This window comes from Ostrinia nubilalis, chromosome 20 (assembly GCF_963855985.1).
Source record: "Ostrinia nubilalis chromosome 20, ilOstNubi1.1, whole genome shotgun sequence".
Taxonomy (NCBI): Eukaryota; Metazoa; Arthropoda; class Insecta; order Lepidoptera; family Crambidae; genus Ostrinia; species Ostrinia nubilalis.
Window position 1 is genome coordinate 4,099,432 of NC_087107.1, and position 20,235 is coordinate 4,119,666.

At 37.9% G+C, this 20,235-nt stretch overlaps 2 protein-coding genes across 2 annotated transcripts in view; one reads left to right on the forward strand and one right to left on the reverse strand.

Annotated features, from left to right (window-relative positions):
• LOC135081489 (tRNA (adenine(58)-N(1))-methyltransferase catalytic subunit TRMT61A) overlaps window positions 1-20,235 on the reverse strand; it is a 95,358-nt gene that overhangs the window by 19,077 nt on the left and 56,046 nt on the right. The gene's annotated exons all lie outside the window — the stretch shown is intronic.
• Window positions 671-3,147, forward strand: LOC135081490 (trypsin, alkaline B-like). The gene is made up of 4 exons (XM_063976205.1): window positions 671-771; window positions 1,233-1,410; window positions 1,578-1,851; window positions 2,818-3,147. The coding sequence occupies exons 1-4, from the start codon at window positions 732-734 to the stop codon at window positions 3,130-3,132; spliced, it is 807 nt and encodes a 268-aa protein (XP_063832275.1). The 5' UTR covers window positions 671-731; the 3' UTR covers window positions 3,133-3,147.

Sequence of the window (20,235 nt, forward strand, 5' to 3'; positions counted from 1 at the left end):
GGTCTGACCTGCCATAGCACATTTCAATTATAGATACCAGCTTTATCTGCCAGATAACGCTATCACATCTACTCACGCCGCAAGCAATCGGAGAGTAGCGATTAGTTGATAGCGAATTATGGTAGATAGGTCCTTGACAACAATGGCTACTGTTCTTTGGACTGATCAAAGTGTATCTAACGCCTGTATATCTAGTTGGTCATTAAAGATACAAAACACACATAATATGACAAATATTGTATCATGAAAATGTCGCACACGCACCCCCCGATTTTAATGAGATTATTTCAGTTCTTAGCGTCGACCGCACTCACTTAGTTTGTCACTAAGTGATTATGGCGTGATCGATGCTAAGAATTGATGAGTCACGACGCATACATACTGACTGAAGGCAAAGTTAAATCTGAAAGCCAAAGTACAAGTAAACTTCATGTTTTACAGCACACGAAAAGAAAGAAGAAAGCAAATGTAGGTCAAAATACAAGCAGGTAAATAACCCAAAAGGCGTTGAAGTTTACAACAGGGTATATAATAAATTAAATTATACTGCAAATAGAAGACAAGAAGCTATGATTCAATAAGTTATCAATGACCGTTAATCCTAGCACAAATTGTGAACTTTATCTTTACATATTTATTGCTCTAATAATCCTAACATTGTTTGCTATAAAGTATGTAATATAAGGAAGAGCGAATCATTCAGTACATACTCGGCTGCGGTTACGTTTACAATGATTCGACTACTAACTCTTTCTGTGCTGCTCTTTGCAGGTAAATTAATTTTGTAATATTTGTCAAGTCAAGGAACTATAATTTCATTTGGGGTGATGTTATAGTCCTAATAAAGCCAGGGATAACACGTTATCGATAGCGAGAATATTTTTTCAGGACATAAAGGGTGGAAACGATAAGTGATCTCACTCGATTATTTCTAAAATATACAAGATATCATAAAACTGGTTATTGACACTGAAAATGCTTTACGAGCTCTTTCAAACGGTACCAGTAATAGGTTCAGAATAAACTGGATCTTACCGAAAATTTAATGTTTCCAGCTTTTAATGCCTATTACAGTTTTTAATATTAACAATATTGCAAAGACCTTCTTCGTCGTTTCACTCTCCGTGGTCACGGCTTTGCGTTCCAAAATACGAATAGTATACATCGGGGATTGCATAGTTCATGAGTTGATCAAAGCAATGAAATAAAATCAACATCTTATTTTGGTGCAGGTGCCACCTTGGCTTCCCAAAGGATATCTGGCGGGAGTCCGACTGACGTGGAGAATGTGCCCTGGATCGCGCAGGTCGACTTCCACCTGCATTACACCGGCAGTTGGTACCAGCTCTGCGCTGCCAGCATTCTCAACTCAAGATTCGTGCTCTCTTCTGCCCAATGCTTCTCAGGATAGTAAGTGCTATTGAATAATTCGAACACCCAATTAACTGTCTTAACAAACAATTGAAAGTAGATTAACTTCTAGTGGTTGTTTTGGTACATTTTGTGAATTATTATGACAACAGTTATATCAGTCCCAAAGTTTCCAGCATCAGTCTCAAAAACCGAAAACATTTCAGTTTCTACGCCCCAGAATACCGGCGTATCAGAGCTGGCGCCACCTACCGTAACGCGGGCGGAGTTCTCGTGAACGTGGAGCGAGCGTACACCCATCCCAGCTTCGACCTGTACCAGGCTGGGGAGGCCAGGACGCCTGACGGAGACATCGCTGTGGTGAAGCTCAGTGATGTGCTTTACCTGAGTCCGACCATCCAGCAGTCGCTCATCATCTACCAGGACGCGGTTTTCCCAGAGAACGTTCCTGTGGTGCAAGCTGGATGGGGAAGGATGTCGGTAAGGATCCAAGTTCTTTGCTTCGACCTGTACCGGGCTGGAGAGACGAGGACGCTGATGGAGACATCGCTGTAGTGAAGCTCAGTGATGTGCTCTACCTGAGTCCGACCATCCAGCAGTCGCTCATCATCTACCAGGACGCGGTCTTCCCAGAGAATGTTCCTGTGGTGCAAGCTGGATGGGGAAGGATGTCGGTAAGGATCCAAGTTCTTTGCTTCGACCTGTACCGGGCTGGGGAGTCCAGGACTCCTGACGGAGACATCGCTGTAGTGAAGCTCAGTGACGTGCTCTACCTGAGTCCGACCACACAGCAGTCGCTCATCATCTACCAGGACGCGGTCTTCCCAGAGAACGTTCCTGTGGTGCAAGCTGGTTGGGGAAGGATGTCGGTAAGGATCTAAGTTCTTTGCTTCGACCTGTACTAGGTTGGGGAGACGAGGACGCCTGATGAAGACATCGCCGTAGTGAAGCTCAGTGATATCCTCTACCTGAGCCCGACCATCCAGCAGTCGCTCATCATCTACCAGGACGCGGTCTTCCCAGAGAACGTTCCTGTAGTGCAAGCTGGTTGGGGAAGGATGTCGGTAAGGATTTAATAAGTCTCATAGTCATATACGTGATAAATGGTTAACATAATGGTTTTGAAGTAGTCAAATATTTGACTATTGAAGAAGGAGATTAACAAATATCGGTATTATCTCATATGTGTTGTACAAATAAGTGTTATCGGTTATCTTTGCAGTTCATCACTAAGCCATAAAATATATCTTTAAATAAATTGTTGACGGTAAGGAACTGTTAATCAGACGAGGGCATATCAAGCAGTATACCGTAGCAAGCGTCTTTAGTTTGGATAGCACGGTTTTGGAACAAAAAATATAGCCTGGTGTCCATTACATTCACATTACAGCCTGGGGTCCTTACAGATTAATCAATCGGTAAACTAACTTTGAAACTTTTCTCCAGGAGTCTGGCTACGACCCTTCACCAGTGCTATTGGAGACCCAAGTGTACACCATCAACCGCGAGTACTGCCAAGCGCGGTACAGCGAACTCTTCGAGGAAGACGTTCCCTTCATCACGGACAATATGATATGCGCCGGAGCACCCGGCGGCGGCCGCGGCGCCTGCGCACAGGACGAAGGCGGCCCTCTGTATTACGACAATGTCTTGATCGGAATCATTTCTTTCAACAACGAGTGCGGGAACAGTACTTACCCTGATGTACACACTCGCGTCGCTTCGTATACTAACTGGATCATAGAAACTGCTGTTTTGTAAATGTTAATAAAACGTTTATTGACGTGAGTTGTCTCTATTCATTATCATGAAGCATCCCTTCTTTAGAAATCATCACATACAGCATGACATTTCGAAACAGTCACGCTCAAGCAAGAAACCAAGCGATGTGATTTAATATTCAAAAAATCTGTTATTCAAGTCACAAAAAAGACCTTTGTTTTTGTACCAACAATATTCTTCCTTGCCTGCTTGATGAAGACATGTAAATTAGTTATTAAATCGTTTATTGACGTGAGTTGTCCCTTTTCTTCGTCTTGAATCGTTACTTTTTTAATTATTACATATAGTTTTTCTCTACACAGGCATTTTTTATCACTGTTGGTTTATTATTACTTACTTAATCTTTTTTTTGGCTGCCTAATTGCAAACAAGCCGTTATCTCTGAGAAATGTTGTCATTATACACATTAGTTCGATTATTGATTAAAACTCTAGTTAGAGTCCAGACAAATGGCACCTCTGTTTATCGTAACAAGTCATTTTTGATCTGGTATTTCTTTAAATATTCTTCAAGTCTCAAAAACGACCCTTACTCACGAACCAAGAAGATTCTTGTCTTCCCCGCTCATTTCAAAATCTAAATCTGAATTTTCTTTCGTGTGAGCTTTTATTTTGAACCAAGCCCGATCCAAGAGACAATGGTACAGAGCGGTTAGTAGATCGGGGTCAGGGCGGGTCACGCGCTGACGGTGCTCTGGCCTGAACCAGGCTCGAACGCTGCCCAGTTTAGCTACCGAGTTGGGCAACTTCGGAAATAGGGAATATGAAAGTTTATTTCATCTATACTAAAATTATGAAGAGGAAAGATTTTATTGTTTGTTTGTATTGAATAGGCTCTGACTCTAAAACTACTGGAGCTATTATTCTTTCACCATTACAATACTACATTATTTCTGATGAACATAGGCTGTTCACCAAAACTTTGACGGGTCAGCTAATTTGATAATGAAGCAGAAAAGGACATTTGAAGATCCTAGGGGAATAAAGAGTCTGAAGTTAGATACTAAATTCATGTCAAGTAGGTTCCTATCCTAAATCGGTTTTCAAACACATTCTTGGCTTAGGCTTAAACCGTCTTCTTATTTTTCTACTTTTGGCAAAGATTCTAAATAGACATTCAGATTGATAGACTTAAGAACAGCAATATAATGAACAGAGCGAATTGAAAATGCATTAATCAATTTGCCTGTTTAGTAAGGTGACTCATGCGTACGCACTGCGGTCATTGTCATTGTTGAAGCTTTTAGACATAACTACTAAACTTTATACAAAGCTCCGGCTGTAGACGTTGCTACTAGTAAGAGAAATAATGTGTTTCCAACTGAATTTATTTCCAGAACATAGTAAATGAAAAATCTCCACGTGAAAAGAGTTGATGAACTGTAGAGTGTCAAAGGTACAAGTCTGAGTAAGAATTTAGTTCTCATATAATAGTCTACAGGCTGATATGATCACGGTAACTGCTCACGTTTGCTTGTAATTGATCTTAAAACTAATCATTCTTGAATTCTCATCAAGCTTTGAGCGTAATTTTAGAATAGAGTCAAAATCCTTGTTTAATTCGTCGAACACAAGATCCCTATTCCAGCATTTCCAGTCATCAATTTACTTCTAAGAATGCATTGAAAAGAAGATTTGAGTAACATTTCTCCTTGTGAAATGTATGGGTCCCTATCTCGCTATGTGGTTGGATTATTGTGTGCATTAATTTAGAACATTTTGACGTACCAAAATTTCTTCCAATCACGTTTTAGACCAATGTTAACCCTCAGTCAAGGCTACCGGCTCAAAGCCATTGTTTCAGCGGACAGCCCATCAATCACCGTTACGGATGTAGTTCTTGATCATATTTATTCAATTAATTAATTCTAATTGGCCCAAGGTGAGGCATTGTCCGTTTGTCTGGCGATTTGGAATGCGAATGGTGAGGTGAAGGTATGGCTTTTTATAGTGACCTAATAATTTTTTTAAAAGACTAGCAGCCAGTCATTTTCATAAATTCCAAATTAGTATGAACATCCCTAAATCTATGTGGTCTTTATGAAATATTTTATTTGCTTGTTGCTCTTCTAGAACTTGTGACTTACCAGATTTCGTTTCTTATACATCATCTGATGATGACATGAGGTCTTTTAATATCAACTGAAACAGCACGAACCTCTCTTAAAAATGGCAAAAGGAGGATGCGCAAATGGTTCTAATAACGAACATTTATAGCGATAGACTGCTTTACGACAGTTCTACTATAATATTCATTCTCCATGATAAAGTAGAAGCTAGGAAAAAAGTTAATATTGCTTTACAGTTGCACCACTTCGCGGTTAGTTATAATTACCAGCTTTCTTCCAGCCCAGCATTAGAGAAATGTAGGATGAAATCCAATTAAAAGTCGCTCACGAAAAGAATTTAGTAATGCGAATAATAGCATTATTGTTTAAAGTGTCACATCAATTAGGTGCCTTACCTAAGCTAAACACTGCGATAGGTACAGTAAAGTCAGCGTCAAATAGTTCGTGACACCTAAAGTGGTCAAAAGACAACACAACCTTATTCGAAATACAAAGACGTGTTGTGAACTTTTTGGCTACTTTGGGTGCCACGAACATGACACTGATTGTACTATGGCGATGGCAGACAAATGTAGCACACTAATCATCGTTTATAAGGGTAAAATGCTTCTGTTGGAGTTTGGAGCGTAAGAAGGAAAAGACCACGAAGATTACCACGGATTTATTTTAGAACATACAGCACACAGAGACTACATGAGATCGAGTGACTGATCCAGAAGTCTGGAAACCTTACATTGACAGCGGAGTGCCAAATTCAAATATTCAAACATGCTTGCGTTTAACCAAAAAGTTTCTAACTTTCCAACAGCTTCTACATTTATCATTATTGAGCTCACTAAACTACACCAATCACAAGCTTCAATCAAGCACTCTAAATCTAGTTTAAGGCATTTTATATCGGCATCTTAAAATCAAATCCTTGTCCATATTGCACTGGGGCATGGGGTTCACAATACCACTAAATGTCAACCATTTCGTTACCAACAGAATCTCATCTTGATCGGCGTTTATCGTGTTCTATTGAAAGGACATATAATCAGAATGTCAGGTAGGCCATATTCTCATTATTTATCGAGTTATTATAATAAGCCATAGCTCGGTACGTGGCTTGTTATTTCAAAAACATGCGGTTACTATTGTGTGTAACTTCACTGTGAGTGAGGTGTGGGTATATGATGTACGATATGGTATGCAATAAAGGTACTTAATCACAGATGTTCGCAATTTTATAAAGTAAAATTAAACAAAGACAACTCTATTGGTTGCGATTATACAGTATATCTATGTAGATTTATTGATCCACCCATCTCTTCTAAACCTTGCAGTTCAAAGGCCAAGAAGTGTTTGTTTTGAAATATTAAAAAAAATCTTGATGTTTAGAAGTGGTGATTTTTCATTTCTGCTTCAAAGCTTATGTAAATTGCAACCAATCGCAACATACATTTCTGATATTATTACCGACAAACCTTTCGTATGGAAATTCCAAGACAAAATACATACAAGTTTAGCATCTAGCTCGCTTTGGTACACATTTGCAAAACAATCCCGCTTTCGAGCATAGCGAGTGGTGAATGTAAAAATATGAGTTTTCGAGGCAACATTTCTCCGTGCGACTTATAAACTAGCCCAGGGCTTCCGAAACTGTGTGTCGCGGCGCCCTAGGGCGCGGATTTATTGTCCCAAGGCCGTCGTGAGGTGATCGAAAATAAATGTAGAGAACAGACTAGAGTGGCAATTTCAAACTTGACCCCGTTTTGAGAAGCTATGTTCAGAAAAGCATGCTCATCCTTCTCATTAGTGACCATTCTACAAAATAAAACAAATATCACTTCGTGCCAGAGCTAGTGTTTGTAACAAAACAACCGAATCGGCTTGAGCGACTATCATGAAATGTGTGTATTCAGTAGGTAGGCCGTAAACTATTTTTTATACCTACAGCCTAGGTGATAGGGGTTTTTCACGCGTACGAAGTCGCAGGCACAGTTAGTTCGCCATAAAAGTTGATCAGAGGGAGAGAGCCTCGCACAAAACTGGCAAATTCCTTAGGGCATCACAGTAAAAGAAAGTTTGGGAAGTCCTGAACTAGCCCATTGCAGTCCCAATACAATGTGTATCGGGCATAAATTTCCGCGGCGCGAGCGCAGCCGAGTGTGAGGAGTGACAGCTAACAAAACGTAACAAAATGTCGCGCGAAATAAATCGAGTGGGAAAATAAAGCATTTCGTTGGTAGTGATGGGGTGATGTGGCAGTTATAAATTGGAGTTCAGGATATTTTATAAAAGAGTCACATATTTGGAATTTTGGGTGAATAATTCGCGATCTTGGGATTTTTAAGATCACACGTTTGCTTATTAAAGACTATTTAGCCTACAATTGAAAATAATGAATAGCTTGCTTTGTAGATTGTTGTCATTATCATCATCAACTGACTCTAGCTAAAGTCTACTGTTGGACTACTATTTACTATCCAAATTCAGTGTCCACATTCAAAGCAAAACATTACTTATAGTCCAGTCATTTAAGCTTAAATTAGGTAAGAATCTCGGAATTAGAGATACCCAGCTGTAAGTCTGTAAATACTTGTATATTGACACCCTAAAAGTTGTCTCAAAACCTACATATGGTAGGGTGTAAGCAACTATTAAATTTTAAGGTCAAAGGTCACAAAAATCGGTTTTTTGCGCTTTTTTTGGAAATATCTCATTTCCTATGGGTTTTTTGCTATTTGTATTTATTATCAATTTTGTAGAATACTAAATTCTCTACAAATTTTGTTTAAAAAATTTTTTTATACGGTGAACCGTTTTTGAGATAGAGGGCGGAGAGCGCGCGGTCACTGCATCACTTCAGGTCAACTTAAGCGGTTTAGGTTTTTCATACAAAAGGATTTTCCCGCTAATTCCCGTGGGAATTTCGGTAATTACTTGTTGTAAATAAGCTTTAAGTTTACTAAGGTACCTACATGCCAAATTTCAAGCGTCTAACTTCCGTTAAGCGTTTAGATTTTTCATACAAAAGGATTTTCCCGCTAATTCCTGTTCCCGTGGGAATTCCTAAGTAAACTATAACCTGCCCAGGTGTATGAAGAATAATTGTACCAAGTTTCGTTAAAATCCGTCGAGTAGTTTTTGTTTCTATAAGGAACATACAGACGGACAGACAGACAGACAAAAATTTTACTGATTGCATTTTTGGCATCAGTATCGATCACTAATCACCCCCTGATAGTTATTTTGAAAATATATTTCATGTATAGAATTCTGTCCGTCTGTATGTTCCTTATAGAAACAAAAACTACTCGACGGATTTTAACGAAACTTGGTACAATTATTCTTCATACACCTGGGCAGGTTATAGTATACTTAGGAATTCCCACGGGAACAGGAATTAGCGGGAAAATCCTTTTGTATGAAAAATCTAAACGCTTAACGGAAGTTAGACGCTTGAAATTTGGCATGTAGGTACCTTAGTAAACTCAAAGCTTAGTTACAACAAGGAATTCCCGAAATTCCCACAGGAATTAGCGGGAAAATCCTTTTGTATGAAAAATCTAAACCGCTTAAGTAGACCTGAAGTGATGCAGTGACCGCGCGCTCTCCGCCCTCTATCTCGAAAACGGTTCACCGTATAAAAAAAGTTTTTAAACAAAATTTGTAGAGAATTTAGTATTCTACAATATTGATAATAAATACAAATAGCAAAAAACCCACAGGAAATGAGATATTTCTAAAAAAAGCGCAAAAAACCGATTTTTGTGACCGTTGACCTTGAAATTTAATAGTTGCTTACACCCTACCATATGTAGGTTTTGAGACAACTTTTAGGGTGTCAATATACACGTATTTACAGACTTACAGCTGGGTATCTCGAATTCCGAGGTGAACTTACTATAATGACTGGACTATTAATATTTCTAGGCTTACCAAACTTTAACACCGTGAACGACATAAAAGACTATGAGCATTGCAATTCCCGCACAGCGTTAGCACATCACTAGTCCCCATTCCCTGGGCAGGCAATCTTGATAGTGCGCGCCGTGGGAACACTCCTCGGGGAGCTAATTTATTGCCTAGCGCTGCACTACATGTGACGACTCTATCCCGCGCTGTAAATCCGCGCCGCAAATGATCCCGAATCTGCGGGACAGCGACATGTGCTCATAAATGTTTCTTATTTGTTCCTGCACTAGTCATAGATTACCTAAGTCTATGCCTATGTAGTCTTTCTTGACTTGAAGTCCAGAGTTCCCAAATGGGACACACAGTGACTTTATATTAGGTACTTAGATTGTGTCTGTTCTTCTGTTTGAATCATTCTAATAGATTGAAGAATAAATATGATTCTGTGTTTCAAGTGCACGTCCGATTGAGCCATGATAGACGCATAAGGCGGCTATAACCAAACTATCCAAGTCTGACACAAGAGATCCTCAACATCCACATAGACATAATATTGGTTTAGCACATCACAAATGTTTCAAGTTTCATCTATTGCAGCCCCATAATATCTCAAAAGAAATTAGGTATATGTACAACCAAGACAAAACCGACCAAACATAATGGAGTAAAGGCTCAAAGGCTTAAATATTAAAATCTCTATTAGTCGACTAGCATTCAATCTAACTAAATAACTAGCTTTATAACCAGATATTATCTAAACACAATTAACATCAACGGCACATTGTGCTAACTATCTGCCATCGCTGCATATCATTGCGATAATTTTTGACGCGATATTTATGTATGTAAATGAAACAAAACGACCTTTTATTTACTCCTGTAACCAACGCAATTAATGGCGAAGTCGTGATGAAAATATACAATTAAATAATTCAACACTTTGGGTGTAGCTGCGGCGTTAGGTCGGAATTTACGCTAATATAATCGAATATAGAGAAAATACACTTGACGCCAAAGATACAAAACAATAAGGCCGAGTTGCACCATCTTACTTTAACTTTGACAAATGTTAAAAATCTGTCAAACTCAATCAGGGTGTCCACTGCAAATGTTCGAAAAAAATCCCTGACTTTTCCCTGACTTTCCCTGACAATTTTTTCAAAATTCCCTGACCAACTATGTATACAACGTGTCCCAAAATTCAAGGATAAGCCGACGCCACAGGATGGACATAGTCATGACTACTTTAGGAAAAATAAGGAAAAAATCTATCTCAATTATTTTTTTACTTACACAATAAATTATGAAATTCTACGAAAATTGACACCCCTTATGATATTTTACATTACCACGACCACAATTTTTCAATTATTCCTGGTTTTCTGTTTATATCGGCAACTTAAGTAGTGCTGCTGTTCACCCCAACTCTTAAAACCCCCAGAATCCTTGCAGTTTTTACACAAAAGTTAATCAAAATATTTTATTTCCTTAAAATTTTGAACGATTTTTACTTTCACTCCACTTTGACTCATCGTTTTGTAAAAAAAAAGTATGAACACTACTGCGGCAAGTTTTTTAAAAGTTGACGCAACTATCCAAGATTCCAAAATGGTACTCTAAGAAACCTAGTCGCAAAAAAGATATGCGTACCATTTTTACAAGCACTTCGCTTGTAAGTTAGTATGGGATAAATCTTACAACTGAATTTAAAACCAGTTCTCCTTAATCAATTGAGCTGAAATTTGGTATACTTGTGTAAGTACGATGACAATGCAATATTATGGTACCATTGAGCTGGATGGAGTCAGAGTCAGAGAGACATTGAGATAGGAACTCTTAACGAAACGGCGGAATTGCATCTAGTTTGGGTTCGTTGGACTTGTCTTTTCGAGCACTTTAGTGCTAGATGATGTCCAGGGTCCTGATGATGAAGTCAAGAGGTGGCAGGAGCTGGCCATAGGAAGTCCTAAACGAAACGGCGGAAGCTTATCGAGTTTGGGTTCGTTGGATTTGTCTTCCCGAGCACTTAGGCCATGAGATTGAGAAACAACTAAAAAGTTTAAAATAAAGTTGTAATAAAAAAAAACTTTTTTAAAAACAAGCTTGACTTCGTTTGAAAATTATAATTGACTTCATCATCAGGACCCTGGACATCATCTAGCACTAAAGTGCTCTAAAAGACAAATCCAACGAACCCAAACTAGATGCAATTCCGCCGTTTCGTTTAGAAGTTCCTGTGGCCACCTCCAGTTTCAGCTCAATGGTACCATAATATTGCATTTTCATCGTACTTACATAAGTATACCAAATTTCAGCTCAATCGGTTGAGGAGAACTGGTTTTAAATTCAGTTGCAAGATTTATCCCATACTAACTAACAAGCGAAGTGCTTGTACGCATATCTTTTTTGCGACTAGACTTCTTAGAGTATTATACCATTTTGGAATCTTGGATAGTTGCGTCAACTTTATAAAAAACTTGCCGCAGTAGTGTTCATACTTTTTTTTTACAAAACGATAAGTAAAAGTGGAGTGAAAGTAAAAATCGTTCAAAATTTTAAGGAAATAAAATATTTTGATTAACTTTTGTGTAAAAACTGCAAGGATTCTGGGGGTTTTAAGAGTTGGGGTGGACAGCAACACTACTTAAGTTGCCGATACAAACAAAAAAACAGAAATATTTGAAAAATGGTGGTCGTGGTAATGTAAAATATCATAAGGGGTGTCAATATTCGAAGAATTTCGTAATTTATTGTGTAACTTAAAAATAATTGAGATAGATTTTTTTTCTTATTTTTCCTAAAGTAGTCATGACTACGTCCATCCTGCGGCGCCGGCTTATCCTTTAATTTTGGGACACGTTGACTTTTCGGATAGATCCAGTTAATTCTGTAACCTATTACTGATATCGTTTGAAAGAGCTCGTGAAGCACTTTCAAGATCAGTAAGCAGTTTTTCGATATCTTGTGTAGTTTAGAAATAATCGAATGAGATCACTTATCGTTTCCACCCTGTATTAATAGCACTCACAGTGAACTGCTCACTAGTCTGCACTCAATAATCAAATCAATAAATAATTATAAAAAAAATATAAATAAACATAAGTTATAAGTTGCACTTTCACATCGACAATAGAAAATATATCATTTTACTGAAACAAAAAAGTACAACTATTAAAACAAAAAGGAGTAATCTAGTTATGACAAAAAAAAAAACATAACATAGATCACTCTAATCCTGAAAAAAAAAAACTATATGAAAGTAATCTAATTATGAACAAAATTATGTCATAATTTAGATCAATCCACTTCATTAGATAAAAAACTAAAAAGGAGTAATATAATTATGACTAAAAACAAAGTCATAATGTAGATCACTCCAAACCTGAAAAAAAAAATGCTTCGATAGTCAAGATCAAAGGTCTTTCTAGAGCATAAATTAATTAAATCCCTCATTTTACAATCACTGGGAAATTTCGGGAGACAAACAGTGTTTTGGTAGACAAAATCTCAATGTTTCCCTGACTTTCCAGGTGACCCCTCTATTTCACTGACTTTCCCTGACTGCTATGAGCTTCCCTGACTTTTCCCTGACTTTCCCTGACTTTCCAGAATGTGGACACCCTGTCAATACAAAAAACACCGGTTATAGTTACGGTCAAAGTTAGGTGGTGAACTCAACCTAAGACCAAGTTGCACCATCTTACTTTAACTTTGACAAACTTCAAAAATATGTGAAACTCAATACAAAAAGCACCGGTTAATGTCATTGTTACGGTTAAAATAAGGTGGTGCAACTCCGCCTAAGCAATATATTATTTTCAGTAAAACAACGCGTATTGTAAAGTAGTTGTAGTGTAAAGTGTATTGTAATCAGATTTGTGTTTCTAAAACCAGAATAACAATTTAACACCTTGCTAGAGGTATACAACTCGGATGGGTGCAATTTATGAATTGTATACGTAAACCTTTGCAATACCTTAACTAGGTCACTAAGTTTTGTGAACACGCAGTATGCAAACAAATAAATTGAAATTTAATTCACAGGGTGGACCGACGACATCGTAAAGGTAGCAGGGAAGCGCTGGACGCAGGCCGCTACCAATCGATCAACGTGGAAAGCATTGAGGGAGGCCTATGTTCAGCAGTGGACGTCCTATGGCTGAAATGATGATGATGATGAATTCTTAAGTAATATTATTGGGCAATGTGCACATGACTGTGGACAACCATACATAGTTAAATGAGCTATTAATAGCTTCAGCAGTGGACGTCTTGTTGCTGAGATGATGATGATGACGATGAGCTATAGAAAAAACTACGGACACATCATCATCTCACCCCCCATAGATGCCACAGACATTGGCTCTGGACTGTTTGTAACCAGCAAATATTAAACAAATGATGTCTCTTATGGATCAAATCTTACTCCCTGACAGAGTAATATAATTGCAGCCAAAATTATGTGTTTTTAAGAAACATTAATTCTTCGATATTAAATCCAGAATAATATTTATTGTTGTCATAAATATAGCGATAAAGACGCTCTAAACATTAAACAGAGGTTAATAGAATGTAAACGCCAAGTTGACGCGTTGCGCAAGCGTCGGCGCATCGCGTTCGTCATACAGATGGCGTTACTGTGAGTCAGATGTGGATTGAGTGGGACCGTTCACTAACTAGTGGCGTAAAGGTGTGTTATTGCGAATCATAAAAATTAATTTCTATTGATTTATTACTTTTAAAAATTACAAGTATTTTTTGTATAGTACAAGTCTCTTCAGCGGTCTTGCAATTATAATACAATACGCAGGTCGATAAGTATCTATATGACTAAATTTTGGTCTTTCGAAAACGAGACTGCTTCGAGACTACCCGCCCCTGAAAAGGGTCTAACTATTCCTGGCTGTAACTAGTAAGTTAGGAGAAAGGAGTACCTTTCAGTCGAGAATATTACATAGCCCGTTGTTGTGGATTACCCCTCCCAGGCGCCCCTACGACGAGACGGCATCACCGTTAGGTATTTTGCTCAACTCAATGTTACCAGTGACTACCCAGATTTGGAATAAACAGGGGACCCTCGGAAGCACAGTAGAAAACTGCCAGAGATCTTTCTGTTCCCACCACTAAAATACCCGATTAATTAATTCAAAAATGATATCAGAACTTGCCAATATACCGCGGCCTTAAACAAACACGTACGTGCGGGAGCATGCACGAAGCGCGCCGTTCTTCATTTGCACAATACCGGAGCGTTTTGAAATCAATACGTTTGCAGCTGTATGCAAGAGGCTGCACTAGATAACAGCAGCCATTTGGAGGACTTATCATTTGGCACGATTTTGAAGCCCTTCTAAGCAATATAATGTAAAATATCACGAGTTTGTGTTTGACGCTTGGATTTGTCGCTGGCATGGCGGGTGATTATTCACTTACTTAGAAATATAGGCAAATACATCTTTAGTAAAAAGAACGCATTAGTGTCAGAATAAGAGCCTTAATTCTGCTTTAGTGTGTTAAATAAAACCAGAATTCATAAAAACTGGCAGAAGCTAGATGAAAAATGGGCGACATTTTTCTGTAAGGCTTGAAAGCCTGCGTCAAGCAGTGAACCCATAGGTTAAAACTAAAAATGATGATAATAAATTAGACAAGAAGAAAACATGATTTCCGCATGAACTATATGTAGATTAAGTGGCCAACAATTTCTACATCAATGAAGTTACTAATCAAAGTTAAATATAACTTGCATTTCAAAAGTAAACGAGTAATCAATATCAATACTAAGCCCTGCGTGACAAAATCTACTAGAGAATAAAATATGACTGCAGAAACGATGACATGTGGACAAACAAATCGTTCCAGATCGCGTGTTGGGACTGGAAACAGCAAAGACAGAAACATATTTTTAAAATAATGATCCAATATCAGTGCAGGTGTAAAAGTCACACACCGTAGAAATAAAGTGTCTGCAACGATAGCCGTTTTAATTGAGATATTAAGTTTGACGTTTGTAAATGGGCCTGCATCGTTTTGTAAATATAATTTCAATATTTATTTTATTAAAGACAACGTCATTACTTTACGTCATAGTTAATAGGAAATAATAAGCTGACCCTGAACGCAGACTTAGCAAAGCGTTTCTTGTGCGAATATTTTACTAGGATAAAATAGCAACTTACGTTTTTTACCACAAGATCGTATTAGTTTAATTTTTCGTAAAAGTCATATAGCCAACGAATATTGTTAAGAAAATAAAATGTAAATTCAACATTACCTACTACGTGAACTTTCTAAGCATTTTCCCCATTCAGAAAATCTCTATTAGAGAACTTACGTAAAATCTAACTTCATATCAAAGCTCTCGCACTTCAGCTCAGCACACGGTTGTAAATCAAACAATAATCGTCTGTATTTACCCTCCCATCCAATCCCCTGTATTACATCGAACGCAGTCATTAAGGCCGCTAATGAAACGCTCAGTTAAACTGCCGGCTAGAAATTTCTATTACAAGCCAGCAGGTTGTATTAAAACATCTATCTGATTGGGGTAGAACCAATATATCTTCGAGGCGTTAATAGCTAGAATAACGTCTCGCCTATTATTTTGTCAAGGTGCCGATTTATAGATCGTATTTCTAACGGTGAAGCTTTGTCGGAGTCGAATGTAGACTGCAGATGGTATATAGGGCGTGGATGCGGCGATACGATCGGTTTGGCAAGGATAGGCCACAGTGAGGTGATAACAGCAACATCACTGCTAACTAAGATAAAGTTGAAAGTATCTGAGGAGGAAATCAATAAAAATGTCGATTTACGGAAAAATAAACGAGAATCATTAACTCTGAATCTTAAGCTTCGGAATAACGATAACTGTATTTTGGGCTTCAGCCCTTTCCTCAGACTCACTGTAATTATAGTCATTTTTAATAATTAAACAGGAAAGAACAGTGGGTTGTTTTGCGAAATGGGGCTCTGTCTGCATTACTATATTATAATGAAGAAGACATTCTTTATTTTCCTAGGCCAGTCGGTCTTGATTGGTTATAGTTTTTTGGCGGCCAAACTGTAGAACCTGAGTAGATACAGAGGAGCAGTAGTGGTGGGATGAATTGCCCAATCATCAGATGAGCTTGCTCATCCTCTCAGGCTGTTGATAGGCCCAGAAAGGTTAGCCATGTTGGACGAAACAATTTGAAGAGATAGCGTTACGGCTGGTATTAAAAGGGAATTGAAAACGATGTTGCGAGATAATGCTATTGATTTACAAAGCTATATAGATCACCCGTTGTAACTAGGTAACTAATAGACTGGCGAGGAGATTAATGCCGTGTTTCCCATTCAATAAATGAAGGTAAAAGTCTTTGCAAAATATTGCCTTTTAAAGTCTTTGAAGTTATAGTTTCCCTTCTACCTAATTCCCTCCCTACTAGACAAAGGCCTCAACGACCTTGCGCTGCCCTTATCCAGGTGCCTTCTGCGACCATCATCAAATCGTCGGTTCACCGAGTGGGATGACTGCCTAAATTGCGTTTTCAAGTTACAGTTTAATTATTATTTTTTTTGAATTTTTTTGATCCAATATATTGTTTAGTCCTTTACATTCAAGAAGGAAAATCTCTTTAAAAAACTTTAGGATAAAATTATAAGTCTTCCACTTTCTATATTGAAATTGTGAGTGAGATCTGTCCATCAACATCAACATATCTCACACTAGAGCTTTCAAAGTCCAACATAGGCGTTTATACAAGCGCCATAACGAGCGATTTCACGCGCGCGCGCATCTTTCGCCACGGCTGTCGATGCGTTGCGTCACGTCACCACAGCAGTGTTACACTGACATGATTCGCTTTGTTTAGATCAAGTTGGCAAACGCTGGACTATATCGGCGACTTTGATTAAGTGACCCGTATAGCGATTAGAATTGGATGTCCTAACGTCATATAGATCAATTAGATGTCACATCCTAGATCTTTAGGGGATGACCTATTTATTTAAGGTTTCATAGCGCGAAGTTTCCAATATAGTCAAAATTAGCAATTACCTACGTAATTGATAGATATTTTCTAGTCAAACATCGAAAGAAAATAAGCTTTTTAGGGTTTTGCGTACTTCGCAATCGATACGGTATAGATAAATGTTGATACAGCAAAATTGACGCGCGCGGGGACGCTAGTAGGTCAAATTATTTTGCTACTTTAAACATTGATACATAGATATTATATGAGTTCTTGACTCATGCATCTAGGTAGCTAACACATATCGTAGCATTAGTCGCCAAAATAGCTCCAACGAGGATTCTTCAAATAACAACAAAAACTAACGTTGAAAGAACAAAAATTGTTTATTGGCACTATCTGCCCGATCTGGGAAGCCCGTGACCCTTAGTAAAAAGTACGAGATTCAATAGAAGCGATCGAGACCGATAACTGCGATCGGCTGTCCGACAATGAGACGTCATGTCATTCCCGTAAAGTAACTGTAGGTGATTGTAATTGGAACGATCTTGAGTGATTTTGGGTTGTGCGGGACTGAGGACGGGATTTTGGGAATTGATTTGATTCTATTAGCGAAGGAGATGGTGAGACTGATGGAGTGGGAGAAGAATAGAACGGTTGAAGAAGAGATGGGTAAGTTGACAGATGACATGGACCAGGAGAATATTAAGTAAGAACGTGTATATTCATTGAAGAAGATTTCCACTCGTATGAAGTTGTGAACATATTATTATGACATGTATACCTAGCTAGTAGATGCATTAAGACTATAAATTGTTGCAAAATACCACCTATTCCAACCCCATAAGATGCCTCAGTGTCTAGCTTGATGAAAACTTTTTGTACTCACTGTTTTGACTATCCCGCCATATTCGGCGGCCACAAAGGTGGTCCGCCGATCACTCACGCGGTAAGTAATGTGGGAACGCGCGCGCTTTGTGCTTGCGTCTGCGCACAGATAAATCATATTCGTAATTGGTGCTGGATTTGGAGCTGTTTTGTTTGCGCATTTTAATCCTTGGGAACTAGTGAGTTCAATCACTCATTTTAGATGGAGAGTTTTTGCATTTCGTTATTTAAAAAGTGCAGTTAATAAACAAGTATCGTATTACACAACACAAATGATGCAACATATTTTAGACTTTATTTTCAGCACAAAAGGATACCTAGGCATCGAAAGCCGGTGATTATTTTATTCAATAGAAATCTAAGACGAGAGCTAAAAGACTTATAGAATATCTTGCCATACATATTTTATAAGGATATTTTCTCATCACTACAAGATTTGTTGCTTACAAGTTTCTGAAAAATATGGTAACATGAAATGCTTATAATTTCGATAAGATTTATCTAACTTAGTTCTACTACATGTTATAATTTCTCCATGAAAATGCCTCTCATATTGGAAGAGATTCACTGGTATTGTTATGCCTGTTGTAAGTCATCTTACTAAGTTGCTGGCTCGTTTCCAGTCAGTTAATGCTAGTCCTTTATCATAGGTACTCAAGTAGTCATAGCACCTATTTCAACGCTAGCTCTGACATTAGAACACTAGTGCACAGGTTGTATTCGAATCTTTACACCATCATCACATTGTTCCACTAAAATCTCATAAAATATTTTTTATTAGAAGTTCTACTCTTGTCCTGAAGTGGTGGTAGGTATTTGACACGTGTAAAAGCCCTTTTTACCTGACTGCGCCAGAAGAAAGGTAATGTTTTTAAAAGCCTATTTACTTGCAAAAAAATACGAGTTTTAACAAGAGTAGATTTTTAGAGAGAACATATAAAAATAAATGATTTTAGCTAAGGATTTTGGGTTTATTGTAATTGAAGCATTGTTTAACAATTTCCTATCGACCTATGGTGGCCATTGTAACCTATTTTTTATTGCCTACTCTTTATTCTCCATTTTAGTATAGTTACTAACACCATGTATAGTTTCTTATACTCCCCATGACAGGCAATTAGCCAGCCCTTATGATTTGTAACTTCGTGCAGCATTAGCTATCGCGGTTCGGGGTTCGATGCCGTATTCGGTTATCAGCCGAGGTGAAAGTTCGGGGGATTTATTTGGGTTGGTTCGATGTTACTAGACTGGAGTATGATTGATACCGTGGGAGAGGTGATATCTGGTTTGGAACCATAAATTGGTTATTTATCAATGAGGTTGATATTCTTTGGTGAGAAACAGTACTTGTCAACTAGAGTACTTAACTTAATACGAGTATTAACAAAATAATTTTAATTAATAAAACAAAATAATTTATTAGAGAGATTCACGCCCGTTTTCACCATCAGTCCCTAATTTTTAAGTGACACCAATCTATGGTAACACATAGGAATTTTGTTTTCATTGGGGGTACTTAAAAATTAGGGATGTGAAAACGGGCATAAATGTTACTTCAATCTTTTATATCGCGATATAAGACATTCATTTTCTTCTCTTACGTGCTCTATCTTTATACCAGTCAGTACACATCATCTAACATCATAACATATTACAATCACGAACCAGCGTATAGTATGTAGTTTCTGATATCTTCCTCTTCTCCAGGGAAGTCAATAAGGGAAATTGACGTGTCCAGGACAAGAAGATGAATATAATAGCAAACATATTTAGGTACTTCTAGTGTTTATTTCAAATTATCCGAATTGAGAATGTTCTCATGCATTATGTACTTGATATAAACGTTGCAATATAATAGGACACTTAGCCCTTACTGCATAGGCGGATAATTGAGTTACTTGAGTTACATAAGGCCAGAGATTGAGTAATTACGTCGTTTATAATACCTATCTGAGCTATTTCGCTGGCGAAATTACGGAGAGAGCACTTAATAGCTTGCAACTAGTTAGTTCCTTGCAATAGCTAACGATACCATATGGAGGTCAAGCTGCAGACTTCACTTGTATAACCTGTAGGAACATGACGTAAGTCATTGGAAAAAAAGTGTTGCTACTTTTTAATTTTTTTGTCATGAAATAATGAAATAAACCTTGGAAGAAATTATCCATCCCAGCTAGATAGAAAATTCCGTGCTAAGTTGGCACAATTTACTTTCATAGCTGCAAAGAGGACTGGGCTTTCAATATTTTTTATTTTGGGCTAATGTGACTG

Bases quoted from the DNA above. Each gene is read 5' to 3' on its own strand.
- LOC135081490 (XM_063976205.1), top strand. From the start codon at position 732: ATGATTCGACTACTAACTCTTTCTGTGCTGCTCTTTGCAG. The intron at 772-1,232 runs GTAAATTAATTT...ATTTTGGTGCAG, and splicing joins TTCTGTGCTGCTCTTTGCAG to GTGCCACCTTGGCTTCCCAA. The intron at 1,411-1,577 runs GTAAGTGCTATT...AAAACATTTCAG, and splicing joins GCCCAATGCTTCTCAGGATA to TTTCTACGCCCCAGAATACC.